Genomic DNA, 18,298 nt, shown 5'->3' on the forward strand with positions numbered 1-18,298 from the left:
GAAGTGTGTACAGATATATTTTATATACAGCAGTGTACTGACATATGAGGTACAAGCTTGTCAATATAGGTAATGTTATCCAGCTCACCTGCTCTGTGTGTAATATCCTGTGTGCACGGAGTCAAGCCAGCAAGTTCCTGGGCGTAGACAAAGTGAAATGGAAAAAACAATTCCGGCACCTATTTTTCTTCCCATAAAATCTTCCTCTTTATTCAATCACATCATATGCGGGACAGTATCACAAACTGTTTGTTTGTGATACTGTCCCGCATATGATGTGATTGAATAAAGAGGAAGATTTTATGGGAAGAAAAATAGGTGCCGGAATTGTTTTTTCTATTTCACACGAGCTTGTCAATACACTGCTGTATTTACTATATACCTGTACACACTGCATCTATTATACAGTACCTCACATGTGTATATACAATATATCTGTACACACTGCATCCATTATACCTTGTACCTCACATATTACACTACTGTATATATACTATAGACCTGTACACACTGCATATATTCTAACCCGTACCTCACTTATCAGTACACTTCTGTACATACTATATACCTGTACACACTGCATATACCCTGTACCTCACATATCAGTACACTACGGAATATACTATATACCTGTGCACACTGCATGTATTATACCTCGTACCCAACATAACAGTACACTGATGTATATACTATACATCTGGACACACTGCATCTATTATACCTAATCCGGCTCTGATGGTATAAATTATAAAACGCAGCAGCAAGAATAGTTCATGGAACAAAGGGAGAGGCTATAAAAGGGAATGGGGGCCCAATTTAGATTCTTGCTATGGGGCCCAGTGATTTCTATGTACGCCCCTGCTCTCTGCATTGAGCTGCATCACAGCCCCTCCCCTCTGCTGAGTGATGGCTGTAGTAGTCTACTTGTTGGATACTGTAGCTATCACTCAGAGAAGAAGGGTTGTGAAGCAGCTCAATGTCTCATCTCGGACAACGGGGGAATATCGCTAGGCTATGCCCCCATTGTCTGTCTTATAGGTGCCTGTCCTCACACCTGTATCGAGAACGGAGCCCCAGAAAGTGGTGAAGGGCACATGCGCTGCCACCCTACATTCATTTTCTTTGGGGCTGACGCAAATAACCGAGTGCTGGCTAAGCTATTTCCGTCAGGCTCATAGAAGTGAATGGGAGTGAAGGCCGGTCAAGCGCAGTGCGCTCCCATTCACTTCTATGGGGAGACCACTTGGTGGTGGCCGGACCAGAGTCCCCCAGCCACCAGTTTGCGCGGCTCCATTTGTGCTATAGGCGCGGGTCCCAGCGGTGAGACCCGCACCTATAAGACAATGGGCGCGTATCCTAGCAAAATGCCCCCATGGTCTGAGATGAGACAACCCCTTTAAGTGAGCATTTCTCAAAGATGCTCTGCATCTATCCAGTGCACTTGCAAGAGGAGAGCCTGGCAGAATAAAACTTTATACTCGTGTGAATCCTCTACAGAAGGTGTGTTTGCTGCTGTCCGCTGCCCCTTCTATTGCTGTCAGCCGTTTAGCTTGTGAAAACTGCTGACAGATTCCTTTTACCTACTTCCAAGACTAGTAACTTTGAAAAAATAGTAATTGTTTTCGATGCCGTGATATGTCATTAGCTGTAAAAATCAGAAAGATAAGCTGCCGAATCACTATATGTTCAGGACAGGATCTTCTTCAGGATTATGTACAAATGGCACAGTGTACCAGAAAAATTAAAATAAGCCATAATGTTAATGTACAGTAAATAACATGTATAATCATGTGACAGTGCAACTTTTGAGATGGAGGGATATATTAAAAGGGTTCTCTGGGAATAAAAAAATGAAAATACTTAGAGTAACTAAACCTTTATATAAACTTTTAATATGTTGTCCCTGATGCCCTAATAAAACCATCTCTAATATACTTTATTAATCAATTTTCTATTTTTAATACTTTTCCCTGCCTAAAGCCCACCATTCACTGTGCGCTTAAAACTCACTGACAGCTCGGCAGTGTACACATTTTATAAATTGGCCGCAGCAGTGCATGGAGTACTGGCAGGAGCGCATATTACTGTTCCTGCCCGTGCTCCCTGGAGGATTACTAACTCCTGGCATAGCACATGGATACGCTGTACCCATGTACTATGCCAGGATTAGCCGAGCGGAGCGGGCTCCTGCTTCTACCTACTCCACTAAGCTAAAAGAACTGCATGTTGGCTCTTAGGCTTTGCGGCGCCAGAAGGAGCCCGCTCCGCTCGGCTAATCCTGGCATAGTACATGGGTACAGAGTATCCATGTGCTATGCCAGGAGTTAGTAATCCTCCAGGGAGCACGGGCAGGAACAGCAATATGCACTCCTGCCAGTACTCCCTGCGGTGCTGTGGCCCATTTATACACTCTGTACTCTGTACACCGCTGAGCTGTCAGTGAGTTAAGCGCCCAGTAACTGGAGCATTTTAGGCAGGGAAAACTGTAGTAAAAACAGAAAATTGATTAAAGTATTTTAGAGAGTTTTTTTTTATTAGGAACAACATATCAAAAGTTTATATAAAGGTTTAGTTACTCTTTAAATATTGCTTCATTATAAATGTATTTGCGGACAAGAATAGGACATGTTCTATTTTTTTCGGGATCGGAATTGCGGACCCTGAAGTGCAGATCCGCAATTCCGGATCCGGCCAGCACATCGTGCTGCCCCATAGAAATAAATAGGTCTGCAATTGCGGACGTGTGAATGGACCCTAACTTGGACAAGGAGCTAATTGATTACTTGATGGGGTCAGAGTATTTCCAGAACAACAGGTGTTATTGGTTGTTCTTGGTATGTAGCGGTTGGTACCTACTAAAGGTAGTCCAAGGAAGGGCAACCTGATTAATGTGGGGAGAACAGGCTAGCCTATCTTATCTGAACCCACATACTAGCTACTGTAGCTGAAACTGTTGAAAAAAGTTGCTGTTGGAGATGATATAAAGGTGTCAGAACACATTGCATCACAGCTTGCTGCAGACTGCCCTGTGATCATTCTAACACCTTACCACCGCTAAAAGGGTTATAATGGGCACGTAGCATCTGAACAGGACCATGGTGCAGTGGAAAAAGGTGTCCCTGACTGATGAATCACATTTCTTTTTACATTAGGTTAATGCCCGGTTAGATGTGCTTTGCTAACCCGGAGAGGAGATGACCCTAGGATGCACTGTGGGAGGAAAGGCAAGCCAGCAGAGCCGGTGTGATGCTATGAGCAATGTTTTGCAGGGGAAATTTGGCTCCTGGCACGGTTATGAATGTTACTTTGAGGCGTACAACCAGCCTAAACATTTTTGCAACCTCATCATGGCAATAGTACCCTCTAATAGCAGTGGCCTCGTTCAGCAGGATTTTGCATATTTCCACACTACATAAAGTGTTCATGAATGGTGTGTGGAACCTGACAAAGAGCTCAGGGTGTTAAGTTGGCCTCCAGATTCTTCAGATCTCAGTTGATCAAGCGTCTGTGGGATGTGCTGGATAAACCATTCTGATCCATGGAGGTCCCAACAGACTGCTGCTACTATCTGGATGTCAGTAAGGTAACACCAGACACTTTCAGAGGTCTTGGAGTCAGTGCCTTGATAGGTCAGAGCTGTTTTGTAGCACAAGGAGGTCCTGCATAACGTTAGACATGAGGTTTTAATGTTACCGCTGATCACATGCAGTAACTTCTGCGCTGAAAGTCCATACCAGAACTGCACAGATTCATCCATAATGCAGTGGCTGGGTACTGCTGCCATTGAAGTGAATGGGAACAATGCTGCAGTAACCCGCTGCACCGCGGACGAAGCTGTGTAGTTCCAGAATCCTCTGCAGAACAAGTGTGGGGTGTTGGACTCCCACCAATCAGATAGTAATGGCCTATCCTGAGGATAAGCTATCATGTAAAAAGGAGTGGACAACCCCTTTAAGCCATGTCCAGTAGGATTCTGGCTGGTTTTCTTTGGCTTAGGGCTCATGCACACGACCGTATGTATTTTGCGGTCTGCAAAAAACGGATGATATCGTGTGATGTCCGTGTTGCATTTATTTTTTATATATTTTTATTTTTTTGCGGATCCTTGGAAACAATGCCTGTTTTTGTCCACAAAATGAACAATAATAAGACATGTTCAATTTTTTTTGCAGAACGGACTTACGGAAACAGTCATTTCAGCCTTTTTTGCGGACCCATTTAAGTGAATGGTTCCACATACGGGCTGCAAAAAAATGTATAAAAATTAACTGACACAAAAGAAAATCGGGTCGTGTGCATGAGCCCTTACAATGTGCTTGTGGGTGAATGACATTCTAGCTGAAACAATGTACAGACTAGAGATGAACAATATCTGGAGACTTGTCAAATATGAAGGCTGAAAATGATATCTGTACTTCAGCTTGTATCGTCTTATTTGCACCTCTACTGGAAATGTTCAGCCACGTACCGTATGCGTCCATTGTGCTAAACCGTTATCTTATTTCTCTCTCTCAGCTATTTGTTAGTCATTTGATTTTCTATTCCAGTGAATTTTAATGGGAATCTTGAATTTGATTCTTTTTCATAGTATTTTTCAGAATAGTGATTTCCCTGGGCATAAGTGCTGGAAGTGTGACTATTACGGTTTCTTTTTACAGGTTCTTGCTAGCTATATAAATCCATCTGGGTGTTCAGTTAATGGAGAAGTGCCAACCAACGAGATTCGAGGGCAAAACAGTAATGCACTTCCATCTGTCTTGTTGGAGCTACTAAGTCAATCCTGTCTAATACCGGCGATGTCCTCATACTTGCGGAATGACTCAGGTACGTTTCCTTATTAGTTTTCCTTGTGATCGTGTGTTAATCGAAACCTTAGTGATGCAATTTCCATATCATTTGAGCAGACGCAGATTGGATTTACGTATTCATGTAGTTTTGCAACAATATTCAGCTGGGCAGATGATTCCATGTGTTCAGACCTGGCATTAGCTTTGTCAGGCTGTGTCCCCAGGGGGCTAGTCTGCTGCAGATTTTCAGTGGCGGGAGATCCGATTGAAATCATCTGCACGAAATCAAGCAGAATTAGCAATGGGCCACTGGAGATCTGCCACAGATATCTCCCTGTGGTGAAATCCACACCAGATACCCGCAACGTAAATTGACATGATGCAGATTTAAAATCCACACTGCGTGTCATGTGCGGATTCTGGGAAGAACCGTCTCCGCAATACATGGGTAACATCTTTTTAGCATTTCTTTTTTTATGCTACTGTACAATGCTGCACATAAATCTGTGGCATCAAATCTGCAATGTTTGACATGTTGGAATTACCTTAAAAGGGTTATCCGTGAGTTTAGCCATCCTAAGGATTGGTTGTTAATATCTGAATATCCAACTCTGTGCTGATTACTCTGGCGAGTGCCTCGTCCTAGGCATAGGTTGTTGTTCACACGGCCTATTTGCAGCTTAGTCCCCTTTGAGAGAATACGGCTGGGCTGCATTACCAAGCACAGTCGCTATACAGTGTACGGTACTGTGCTTGGTATGCTAGGTGGAGGTTGCAGTACTCAAAGGAGTATCCCAGCCTCTTCAAACAGCTGAGACTCAACCCCTAACCGATCAGATATTTATGACCTATCTTGAGGATATGCCATTAATTGTACACCCAAAAAGCCTTTTTAATCTGATTTTGTGAGATCTTCTAATGTCTTACACCTGAAAGTATCCCAGTGACATCTGCCTTGTTTTTTCTTCCAGTTGTCCTATAGATTTTATGCAAGTGGTGATATGAGGTGGTTGTACTTTTTACAATGATTACTGCTGCTGTAAATTATTTTTGGTAGCCATGGATTTCATTTTTTTTTTATGTAAATGACTGAAATTGTAGATTTCAATCTAGACGCTGAAAAAAACACTGAGAAAAAAATATGGGGGAGATTTATCAAAACTGGTGTAAAGGAAAGCTGGCGTAGTTTCCAATAGCAATTAATCAGATTGGTCCTTTCATTTTTCAGAGCTCCTTTGGAAAATTAAAGGTGGAATCTGATCGGTTGCTGTGGGCATCTAAGCCACTTTTTCTTTACGCCGGTTTTGATAAATCTCCTCTCAAAATTTTTCCCTTACTCTTCAAAAAGAAAGCAGGAGAGATTTCAGCTATTTATTAGTTTGATATTCCACTGTACTGACCAGTAGAGAACTAGAGAGGAAGCTGGTCAGGGCTACTGCTTCTCTATTTGCTGAATTCAGAAAGTTCTTTATGTTGTGCTGTCTGTGGCACCCATTATTGTAGCCCTATAGGACAGATGCTCTGTCCTGCTGAAAATAACCTTGTTGGTCACCCTTTTCGCGCAAATGATGTGCCAAGTATTTAGAAATTACACCTAAAACCATGGCAAATTCAAATTTATGGTATTCTTTTTAAGATAGAAAGGGATTGTCCAACCCTTTACAAATGATGGTCTGTCCTCAAGTTAAGCCACCACTATCTGATAGGCTGGGGTGGAGAGTGTCCTACCAGCTTTTCTGCGTTGGCTCAAGCCCACGACCCACAAAACTCTGTATGTCGTACAGTGGGCAAAGATCATTACCACAGCATAGGGCCCATTGAAGTGAGTGGCAGCAGCACTGCAGTAACCAGCCCCGTCCACTACACAATGGACAGGTGTGTAGTTTCGGCGTTGGGGCTACTGCAGGACCGCCGTACGCCTGCCAGTCAGGTAATGATGGACTATCATGTGGGAAAAAAAGGAACATTGATGGCCTATTCTTAGAACAGGCTATTCATGTGTGATCTGGCCAATAAAGGCCTCTACGTAGATTTTCTCAGCGCACAGTGACATTATCGCGTATTGTAGCTTAGCCCAATTTAAAAAGCCTATGTACACCTTTGCCACCAATATTTCTGATACGTCTGTCGATCACTGGCTGAATGGTTATCTCCTGACAGACCAGTGCGCATGCGCTAAGCATCATGACGAGAGATCAGTGTCGCTTTCTTTTTCTTATATATATATATATATATTTTTTTTTTATTTCTCTTCCTCTGAGCCCTTTTCTTATCAAATATTATTGTCTTCTGTAAGCTACTTGTGTCTCTGACCATTGATCACTACAGAAATTTGAAAATTATTTCTCACTGCTTTGTAACAGCAATTCACATTCACCATAGTTTATGACTGGGAGGTCAACCATTTTAAAGTGGTGTTTATGACTATTTGATAGATCCATAGAATAGTGTGTGTGTGTGTGTGTGTGTGTATATTAGATATATAGATTAGACTTTTTACTTTTTTCAATTCCCTATAACTACCTGCCAGGCCATGATTTAATGTGGTAGATCGCACCATTAATCCATAAAATGGATCACTGCCTTTAAAGTTCTCTCTCCCACTCCTCAGCCAGTATGAAATCCCATCTACCTCAGTCTGAAATCCTCCTATTAAAAAGTCTTCACCTTGTGCAGAATCTCGCTGTAAAATGCTGATGGGCGCCCATTACATCCCAACTAAATTAGAACCCCCCACTTTCCTTCGAGCCGCTAAAAGAAACTCCAACCAGAGTTCACATAAGATGGTTTATTTATTAAGATCATAAACAGTACATTTTTTTTAACGTTGTTCATCCGTTTTCTTAGGCTTTGATCATTTCAATTTGTTAAAGGAGAGACAGCATAATAAAAGAAAGAAGATACTTTATTGGCACTGCTGACGGTGGCCTTCCGTACGGTCCGTGTGAAATAGTCACTCTTGCCCTTGGTTCCGTCATCACATTAGTCAGAGGTTAGATTTCATCTGTCACTATTGATTTAGTGTAGCAATGAAATGGAAAAGAAATCCACAAAAGTAGTACTTTGTGCTAAATCCGTCTTTGTTCCCAGTTTCACCCCCGTCACCCCTCTTGATGCACCGCACACCACAGTGACCCCCGGAGGTCTGTACTTATTGCCTCCATTAATTCCGTACATTGTGTCAAACGCCAAGTGTAGAAAGGGAAGTGACAACTACTCAATGCATTTCTGCATCAGAAAACTGGTTGTCAGCGCTATACCAACACTTACTACTAAAACTGCCAGTATATTGACCTTAAATTTTATTTATTTTTTTAAAGTAGGAGTGTTTTCATACCTAACTGGAGTTAATGTAAGTCAGAATACCTCCGTTATCCCATTCTGTCTGTTTGGACATGTGTAAACGCTGCTTTTATACAAGTCTTTTTTCCGCTTGAGAAGCCTTGTTACGTTAGTTTTTCAGTAAAGCTGCCTTTTAAACGTGGCACCTGACAATAGTCATGTAAGGACTGTAGCACTTGTTTAGGGTCGCAAGAAAATGAAGGTATGGCTCTTGTTGGAATGCTTATAGCTTCTTGTAGTATGTGTTTGACACTCTTTTATGCCTGTGTGTTCTCCTGGTGTCCCAGGCTATATACGGTAATCCTCCATTATACAAATTGCCAACATCCCTACACTTGCCAGTGATATGTGAGAACATCATCCTTGATGGAACCTATGCTTTTGTCACATGAGAAGGTAACTACTGTCTGGGTTCACCGTGGACTAGTTTCCCCACTTTCAGACCGGTACCATCTTTGGAGACCCCATCAATACGGCTCACAGACCTAAATCTCAAAACCAAAGGGGTAAGAGCTTAATGGTGTATCCACTCGGGACATGCTGAGATTTGCCACAAACCCACCGAAAAACCCCACGAGCTCCATGCAGGCTTGATACTGTGCATTTCAAAGGGTGAAATCTGCAGCATAAATGGACATAGTGTGGTTTTTCTTTTACAGATGATGTGGAAGCGATTTGTGCTGCAATTCTGCGGCGGTCATATCCTAAAGCCGGTGTTTGCGCTCATGAACCTTATCAACCGGTATCCAATGGAGAGCCTTTACTTAAAACCAATCCATATTTAAGACTCGTGAAAAAGGCAGAGCACACATGTACTTGATACATTTACTTTTATCATAATAATATGAATGGCAGGTGGGGATAAACCCTGTAGATCAAGAAGTGTGCTACCATAATATGGTCTAGTTATGCCTATGGATGTTGATAGAGCCAAGATCTCATGCGAGGTACTATAAGGGGTTCTCTGGGCATTATGAACGATACAAGCATTCCTTAGATCTATGGAAGAAACATGGTTTGAGTAATATTTATCTGTTGGGCGCACAGGGGTGGTGAGCTCTTCCACTTGGGTTCCGACCGGATATGTTCACTTCTTTTTCTGTTGAGCTCCATTTACTACTAAGCAGCTGAACAGGAAAAGATGCGCACAGCCTGTAAGTATTAACAAAACTATTCCACCAGTCAGAAGAACACGTGTCTTTTTTTATAATGTCTTGAGGACCCCTTTAAAGACTTCTACTTTGTATTCCTGTATGAACCCAGTGACAAATGGCTGGTTGACATACCTAGATCATTAGGCAGAAATAGTACTTTTTAAATCTCCTAAAAAAAAAATCATAGCGCACCATTGGTTAAGTATACTTAATTGTCATGGCTTAATCAAAAACGTAACTTGTCAGTGGGATATTACTCCTGTTATTAGGAAAAACCAGTAGTATGTCACGTGAATTCATATTTCTATGTGTCACGCGTTATTGCTTCTAGGCAAGGTGTATACTTGGGCACTTGGTGTCTGCTTGAAAATATTTAAGGTTTAATTTGATCAAAAATTGAAATTTACAAATCCACGTTTGATTATAAAAACCTAAGCAATGTATATATGGTACATTTTATCGCCTATTTAAGGATGATTAGACCTGAGGGGTACAAGTAGCTCTTTATCTTGTGGCTTGATAAACCATCTCATGCTTAGCTCTTATGCTGCTATCAACTGCACATGTCGATTTGATAGGATGTGCATCTCTGGCTTTTTGCATTAAAAATACCTTTTGGTAATTGCTAAATGTCAGGATGTTGCCCTAAACCTCTCCCAGCCTGTGGTCAATAACGAACCATGAGAAAAAGATCTTCTGCATCTTTTTGCTTGGCTGCCTTGTTCTCTTACAAGAGCTCCCCCTTCCCAATGGAGAACCTTTTTTACCTCTGTTTTGTTGGCCTTCTTGGCCGGCCCATGGGGTCATGTCTTGTGAATGTACGAAATGACTATTGTAAAGAGATTTCCACAAAAGAACCTGAATTCGTAGACCTGTTCTGACATTAATCATTGTCATATTGTAATAATTTTATACATGGCTTTTCTTATGGAGTGCACTGTATTGGAAATTGACTTGAGCAATGAAATTGTGACCACTCGACTGATCAGCTAGCAGGACACCTTCAATAGTGTACATGTGTGGTCCATAGGTGAGTCATGGAAAGCACCAGCTTCGCTGAACAAGAAGTAACATCTACAAGTTCTGTATTGTACAAAATATGACACACATACGTTAACAGCATAGTAACACCTAGAACAAACTGGCAGCTGTTAGTGAGTTCTTTCCCGAGCATATAAAGCAATGATCCATGTTAGTGAAACTGGTGCTTTGTTAGAACTAGTACTTGATTATAATTTTAATGACTATTTCTTCAGTAGTGTCAGAGCTATATGTGACACAACTGGTGACGCATCTGAATTAGGTCGGATACACACACATGTGCAAAAAGCTAGGCCTTGGTGGTTCTTAGTTTCCGGTTTCTATGCCATACATAGTTCAGTTTTAACCCCTCTGATTCTTGCATTTTCTTTCAACAACAATGCCAACATATATTATATTCCTCATGAATATTCTCTTGTAATGATCTGGATTACACAATGTCTACCAGAGCCTCACGTTGTGTGCTCCAGCATTGATGGCTTGGTGAGACCTCTTCCGTTTTTTGGCTGCCATGTTCTTGATGGGAATAAATCAAGCAGAGTGGTTAGAATATGACTAATTTAGTAAGGTGCAATAGAAAATAATCAGGGAGAAAATGAATTGCAAAAAAAAAATATATATATATATAATCCAGCCATGGTTAAATGGAAGCATATATTAGAAACGTTTTACATGGATTTTCAGAAGACGTTAAATGTTTTTCCCTGTTGAGCGAGTGTGATGCCATAAGATGGACACAACTGTACAAAGATTTCCTGTATCTTGAGGATTATGGCAGTAACACAGCACTCATGGGCTTGTATGGAGTTGATGCACGGTTGCACCTCTTTACATGAGTGACTTTTGTTCATCTTGGTCTCATACTCCTATCTACATTGGCAAATGCGCTCCATTGTCCACGTTCCACCTAGGCACTTAGCACTGGAATGTATTGGTTGGTCTGAGGAGTCTCTTTTTCTAATCTTCTTAGCCCCTGCCATTACTTATGTAATCACTGAGGACTCGCCCTCCCTGGTCTGGCAACCTGACATAGAGAGAGTCCATCAGAGGGTGGTGTAAATGTAGACGAAGACGATGACAAAGAGGTTCAGCACAGTCCCTATAATTCCCAGCATGGCTAATATGGACTCCTCTTTCTCTTCTTTCTCCTCTTGTTTCCTCACTTCTGCTGCTGCTGCCGTGATAGCAGACGTGACCATGTTTCCCAGAAATGTCTTCAGCAATCCTCCAAAGACTATCTAGAAGAAAATGGATGAGAAAGAGAGGGAATTCTTATTTTCTCTAGCTGTAGCGCAGTGTCTCCGTTGGCATTCATGCAGGTGTTCTACAAGTTTTGAGGAGAAAAGTTTCTCTGATAGTAATGGACAAACCAAGGTCCAATTTGGACCTTTGTCGCAACCCTCTTAGGAGTGTGGTCACCAAATACTCTATAAATCGTGTACTTTGACGGAACTAGAACTGATGTTGAATTTTAGCTCTAATGAGCTAAGGCTATATAAGGGCACAACAGGTCAGTCAAATGGCAGATTGGAAGTCCCATAGAAAGTATTTACCTGGTATTTAAATTAGGCATGTGCATCCAGCCATCCATTGTGTATTTGTATTTAATGTATGGTCAGATCCTGTGTAGCGGACGTGGCTATTGACATACTGATAAATTGAGTGCTCTATAATCTATTTGTACACTTGGAATTGAATTGCCAGAGATGCCGGAGAGCTCCGGTTTGAGGAAGATGCTGGAGAGTTCCTTTTGCTAAGGAAGAAGAGGGATGCCACATCATATCATTGTTACATTTGTCATTACTAATCTAATCGAATTACCATTAATTATATAATGCTACACATTCCTCCCTTTTCTTTTCCCTCAGTTTACAGGTTTCACAAGCTTAATGTGATATTTTCTGTAATATCATTTTTGACAGTGTCATGTGTCTGCAGGCAATTGGGTTAGCACGGTCATGCTTTTAACATTCTAATGCTTCTTTGTCTAAAATGTGGCTGAAAAGGACATAAAGACTGTACTATCTAGCAAAAAAATAAAATAAAAAGTCATATTTTATCCAGTGGGGTAATGCCTCAATATCATTTACTGCATTTTTACTTTTGTATGGAAACCTCCTAACGGCATCCATGTAGAGATTTAGTATGTGCAGCCATTGTTATGTTAGAAGTCTCCATTTCATACAGCCTCATCAGAGGGTTAATGGGGGAGGGGGGGAAGCAATTGCTACCTAAAAGGCAATTGTGAACTATTTTCTGTGTGCATCTGACCATGCCCGTTGTATTTCATGATGAATAATTAACAGTGGCTAGCATTAATAACGATTCCTAGTGGGAGGTGTAGGCTGTGTGCAGGGCTTTGTCTCCATTGCTGAGGGTACTGTAGCTCAGCGTGCTAAATAGAAGCTGAAGCCTTTGCTTTGTTCTACCTTCCCATTGACAGTTAGTGGAGGGAATCCTCTTGTTCTCGGCATGCATAAATGTAAAATGATAATCGCCTCTTACCCTACTCTGCATCAGGAGTACAGTGGCATCAGGCATGCTTCTGTGTCCTCCACACAACGGGAAGCCAAGGATTTATCCTCCAGCAGAGCTGCACCACACATGTATACATGTAGTGTCCCTCTCCTTTTCCCTTCTCAATAATGAATGGCAACGAGCTGCTCAGTCTATCATTAATCCAATGAATCCAGGCGACTGAAAAAGATGCTACTCTCAGTATTGATCCACAGCGTGAGAACCGCTTTCCAAGAGGCTTGTCCTCAGTTCAAATCCAAGTTGCGTTCTCCCCTCTCTTCAGCACGCAGCCCCCACTGGTTACTGATTGACAAGTTGTTTATTTTACTTATCTTATGTAGTTTGGTCTTTCATGGATTTCCATTCAAGGATTTTCTCTTATAATGAGACCGTAAGTTAGACATTCCCCTTGTGCCTCCTTTTCCTGGTGACATGGTTTTAGGTCCAGCAGGATTTGCTGAAGGTTCGTGCACCGTAAGCTGTGGATGGAGGTTTCCAGTACCAGGCACGCTGGACACCTAAGAAGGCGTCAGTGGCAGATAATTCCAAGGCATCATCCCGGACATGGCATAACTCAGCAGCTAGCCCCAGTAGAGACGACTGGCCGTGCTCTGGGTTGCATTACAGTAGTCATCCATGACATTGACTAAACACGCACCTGGCACTTGCAGAATGAAGGAGCTACAAGCTGCCCTCCCAGACAGTGAGTTGCATAACAATGCGCAGCAGCACCATTGTCAGGCCAGGCACATTTGAAATCTGCAACCATTCCAGCGAGTAGCTTGTGCATACAGCAGGGGAGGGGAGTGAGTGTTAACCCCAGTCCTGTAAGCTCTACAGGAAAGCTGCGTGACAAATGGTGACATTAGAGCACTGGAGCAGAAAAGCTGCTCCTACCTTTTTTTTTGCATTCTTTTTTGTTGTTGTTTTTCCATGCCTTGTTACGACAGGCATATTGTTTTAGCGGGAGGCACTGCCTCGTTTTTAAGTCACTCCTCGCAAGCTCACCACCCAAATCAGATGGGTCACAGTGCGTGCGTCATCAAGCTGTAACCAATGCTGATGACTGGAGGGCAATGTCCCTCGAGCATCTGTTTATGGAAAGCAATTATTTGAACTAACCTTCTGCAAATTAGAAAGTGGGTGTATGTGCTTTTATGCATGTGTGAGCTTATGTCTGAGAAATTTTTATGCAGTCCTTTTGATTTTGATATTCCGTCAGCAAAGTGGAAACCATATCCGTTTGGGTTTTATTAAAGCCACATAGAAGCCTTTAATGATTGAGACTCTAGAGCAATACTGCTGACCCACGATAGAGAGGTCATACAGATATGCTGACTTGCTTTCCACAAAATGGCTTCATTTCTCACATGTATCCATCTAAATAAGTAATTGGATAATGCCTGTCCTAGCAGCACAATCGGCTTGAAATATTATATATTTTTTTAACATAGTAGAAACAAAGAAAATACAAGATCTTACGCCTAAATATCAAAAAGCAGACTAGCCTAGAATAAATCCTGTTTTTCATATTGAAGCTATCTATATATATTTTCTGGGTGGTATACGTGTACATTGGGATATTTATGCACATTTTCAGCATTCTAGTTTAGTAGATAGACATGTAGTGTGGGATGCATTGCAGACATTTTCTGCAATGTGAGTACCCAGTCTGCTGATTGTTGTGATCTCTTCATGTGTCTGGTATAGCCGCTCATTGCTGTTCACTTGAGTGGGACTGAGCTGACAGTACCAGTCACAGCCACTGCACAATGTACCGAGGTGTGCCTGGTGATCAAATGGGGCATGGCACTTACTGGAACTCCAGGGCCTCTTCAGTCAACTGTTCTTGAGGGTGCCAGAAGTTACACCCCCACCAAGTTGATATTGATCCAAAGGATAGGTCGTGTCCCAGAAAGCTCCTTTTTAAGTGCCTTATCTTGTGAAGGAATGCTAGTCCCTATCAATTTTGAGACCGATTGGACCCTTGTTCCTTGCCCAGCAGCTGGATAGGAGTGCCTATGCTTTGTAATAGTCACTACATTTAGATCAAGGTGGTTCCTTCATTCTGAGAAATGGGGAGAGTCAGGACGTGGTTGTATAATCTTATACCATCACGTTCAGTGGCGAGAAAACTTCTTGAAGGTTTACCATTTTCACAACTGAAACTGTTGAACCAAAAGACAAGAATGCATTATTGCGAGCACGTGAAGATGGACAGGATTGTCCCTTGGCGAATGTGCGTTTGTGAAAGTCTTGGCTGGAAATGCTACGATTGAACGCTGAAAATGAAGTTCTCTAAATGATAACTGAAAAATTGGTGGGAACTTCCCACTGTGGAAGTGTTCAGAAAACTTGTTTCATATTTTAGTCCCTTTTTAAGCATTTTGTTTTAAACTTGCATTCTGTATGCTTTTCATTCGGTTGCATTGAAGGTTGATTGATTGTTGAGCGCAGTACTCTTGTTAGAGATCTCTCTCTTTTCTGGCTGTTCATCAAAATGGCATCTGCTTCCTCCTTGGAGAGCAAAACTGCTAAAATGAAGTTGCCTTGCTGGCTCAAGTAATTCATAAACCTGTGATCCTTGGACATATCATACGAGCAGGATCTGAAAAGTTATGTGGCCTAGATGCCGGCTACCTAGGGGATTTCTATTACTCTATGTAGAAATCCCCTACAAATACCCTTTGTGTGTGTGCTAGTCTGCCTATCACAGTTATTGTATCCTTCTTTCCCATCAACCCAAATAATAAAACTTTTGCTGATAAATATTCATGTTGTAATGGTTTTTGAAAGCTATGGATCAGGCTGCACTGTGGCTCAGTGGTTGGCGCTATTACCTAGTCACAGCCTGCATACACAGACCCATGCACTTGCCCTCTCCTTTACGCCTCTTTTCCATGTCAGTTTAGTACATTATCACTTTAAACCTTTTGTAGATTGAGAAGCCGTATTGGCTAAACTGCCAGGAACATGTGTGTGCCTTGTCGGTCAGAAAGTATAGCACTCAGAAATCCCTTAAAATGTTCACGTATTACATGGTCTTGGCCTTGCTTGTGTATGTTGAAATATTTGGTCCTGCAATACCCTTTCGCCAAGAGTCCAATATTTTTTTTTTTTATCTTCAATTCTACTGCCAGCATAACGCAGATATAAAAAAAAAATTAAAAACGTATATAGCCGTCACGTATGAACATACTCGAAGAGTCCTGGAGCTGGTGCTGCTTCTCTGAATACTTGTCCTGGCCAGTCCCCCTCTGGGTTGACTAGCGTCCCTCATGCCAGGATATGTCCGTACAAGTCAGCTCCGCGACATACAGCGTACTGTGCACTCCCCACAGCTTCATCTACGGAAGCATCAGATGCTGTCTGAGCTGGCTTGTAATTTCCTGTAACCATCGTGAGCCAGGAAGGGGACACCATCCAGCGTGACTTTTTTCACAGGAGCAGCAGAATCTAGCATTAAATGAGTTATGCCATGATGCATGTAGAACATGAGAATCACATCAAATAGTAGATTTCCCAAAAAATAACTTAGAGGGTGTGTCCATTCTCTGGGGTTGTGTCTAGGGATGAGTGAATCGACTTTGGATGAAACATCCGAAGTCGATTCGCATAAAACTTCATTAGAATACTGTACGGAGCGAGCGCTCCGTACAGTATTAGAATGTATTGGCTCCTATGAACCAAAGTTATTACTTTGCAAAACTTAGTGTAATTACTTCAGAAATTAATTTCTACTGTTAAAAACCTTTTACCAAACTCTGTTTTGGTTCTAAGTGGTACCTTTCTGCAGTGCCAAACTAGAATTATGAAATCTGGTTTGATATTCATGGGTACATAATCCGTTTTTAGTTGTTTATGATATATTCTTCCCTTATCCCTTTCAAAACCAGGTGATTTTCCATTTTTACTCCCAGCCCTCCCAAAGCCGTAACCTATTTTTTTTCATTCACATAGCCGTATGAGGACTTGCTTTATTGCAGGACAAGATGTACTTTCTAATGGCACCATTTACAGTTGCATAAAATGTAGGAAAATTCCAAATCGGGTGGAATTATAAAAAAAAAAAAGAAAAAACATTCTGCCAATTTTATTCTCTGGGTCAGTGCGATTGCAATACCACATATGTATAGTTTTTCTTCCATTTTTATACGGGGACATTTTTTTTTAAAACTTTTTTTTCTTTTTCTATTTTGCCGTATGGTATAAATATTTTAATATTGCAGGCGTTTTTGCCTGGGGCTCCATATGATGTAATGTGCAGTGGCCCTGTACTATTCCTGAGTACAGAGGTTGCCGCACACTACATCCGGCTCCCCTGATCATTGCCAGGAGGAGCCAGTACACAGTCAGGAGCACGTGCTCCCGGTCTCTAACTTCCCATTTGCTGTGGTCATATTTTACCATGGCATCCGAGGGGTTAAATGTGTACAATCAGCATTGTCGCCGATCGCATACATTAGTATTGGGTGCCTGCTGTTTAAAACACTCCGCTCTCGAGCAGGTGCCATTTTTAAATGCCTTGCCGCTGACGTAAATTTACATGGGTATGTCTGGAAGGGGTTAAACTGTTAACTGTAGTTCTTTATTGTCTTGGCATATGATATTAGTAAAAATTGTCTAAAGGCGCATTCCTTCCCGACAATCATCTACTCGTTCAGTGGAGGTGAAGAGCTGCATTTACAGCAATCCCCTCCACTGTGAGGGGATTCCTGAGTACAAGCGGTGGCTACTGATATTGCTCGTCCTCATACAAATTTGTTCTGGGCAACAGATCTGCTCCATAGAAACAATAATTGAAATGTACTCACCAAAGACCGTTTCACCCAATGAGCACACTTGTTCCTGATAATCTGCCCAACACTTGAGCAGTTGAAATTAAGCATAAAGGTTTTAGAAGCACAAACAAAAATGAGGGGGTTTTTTTTTCTACACCTTACGCACATGTGCTTTTTTTATAAACCAATTTGTTAATATTCCTGCAAAATAATCAAAATTATGTGGAATCAATCCGAAGGAAACTTCCCTTTTGATGTTTCTTTGGGACAGGATAGAAAATGTTATTTACAGCTTCTTTCCAGGTGCCTAATGAGAACTCGCAGCACCCTCATTGATCTCTTTAATTACCTTGACCAAGTATGGGCCTCAGTAGAACATATTGCCTACATGCTGTATACAGTAAATATGCTCATATTGAGGGGATTTCTTGTCTTGTCGACGATATCTGAATTTACTGTCCGCTAAGGTGAAAGTGTGCTCATCACAGTATGGAAGTGGTCAACCATGTGTAACCTAATTCTGTGTGAAAGGCAGGAATATTCATTTTACTCTATTGTATTAAACCTCAGCAAAGTGGTATACCAGGATTCTGCATTTTTACATAAAAGACCTTTTAAAAGTCTGAGAAGGCAACTTCAAAAAATGCAATCTGCGCCATCCAACCAGCGCCCGTGA

The 18,298-nt window shown here is 41.7% G+C and overlaps 1 protein-coding gene across 8 annotated transcripts in view; it reads left to right on the forward strand.

Annotated features, from left to right (window-relative positions):
- Nucleotides 1-18,298, forward strand: part of BIRC6 (baculoviral IAP repeat containing 6) — a 252,420-nt gene that overhangs the window by 188,887 nt on the left and 45,235 nt on the right. For all 8 annotated transcript variants that reach the window (XM_044289277.1, XM_044289279.1, XM_044289280.1 and 5 more), the window contains one exon: nt 4,659-4,824. In XM_044289277.1, coding sequence (XP_044145212.1) covers nt 4,659-4,824 — 166 coding nt within the window. The remainder of the gene's footprint in view (nt 1-4,658; nt 4,825-18,298) is intronic.

Source organism: Bufo gargarizans, chromosome 4, assembly GCF_014858855.1.
Source record: "Bufo gargarizans isolate SCDJY-AF-19 chromosome 4, ASM1485885v1, whole genome shotgun sequence".
NCBI lineage: Eukaryota > Metazoa > Chordata > Amphibia > Anura > Bufonidae > Bufo > Bufo gargarizans.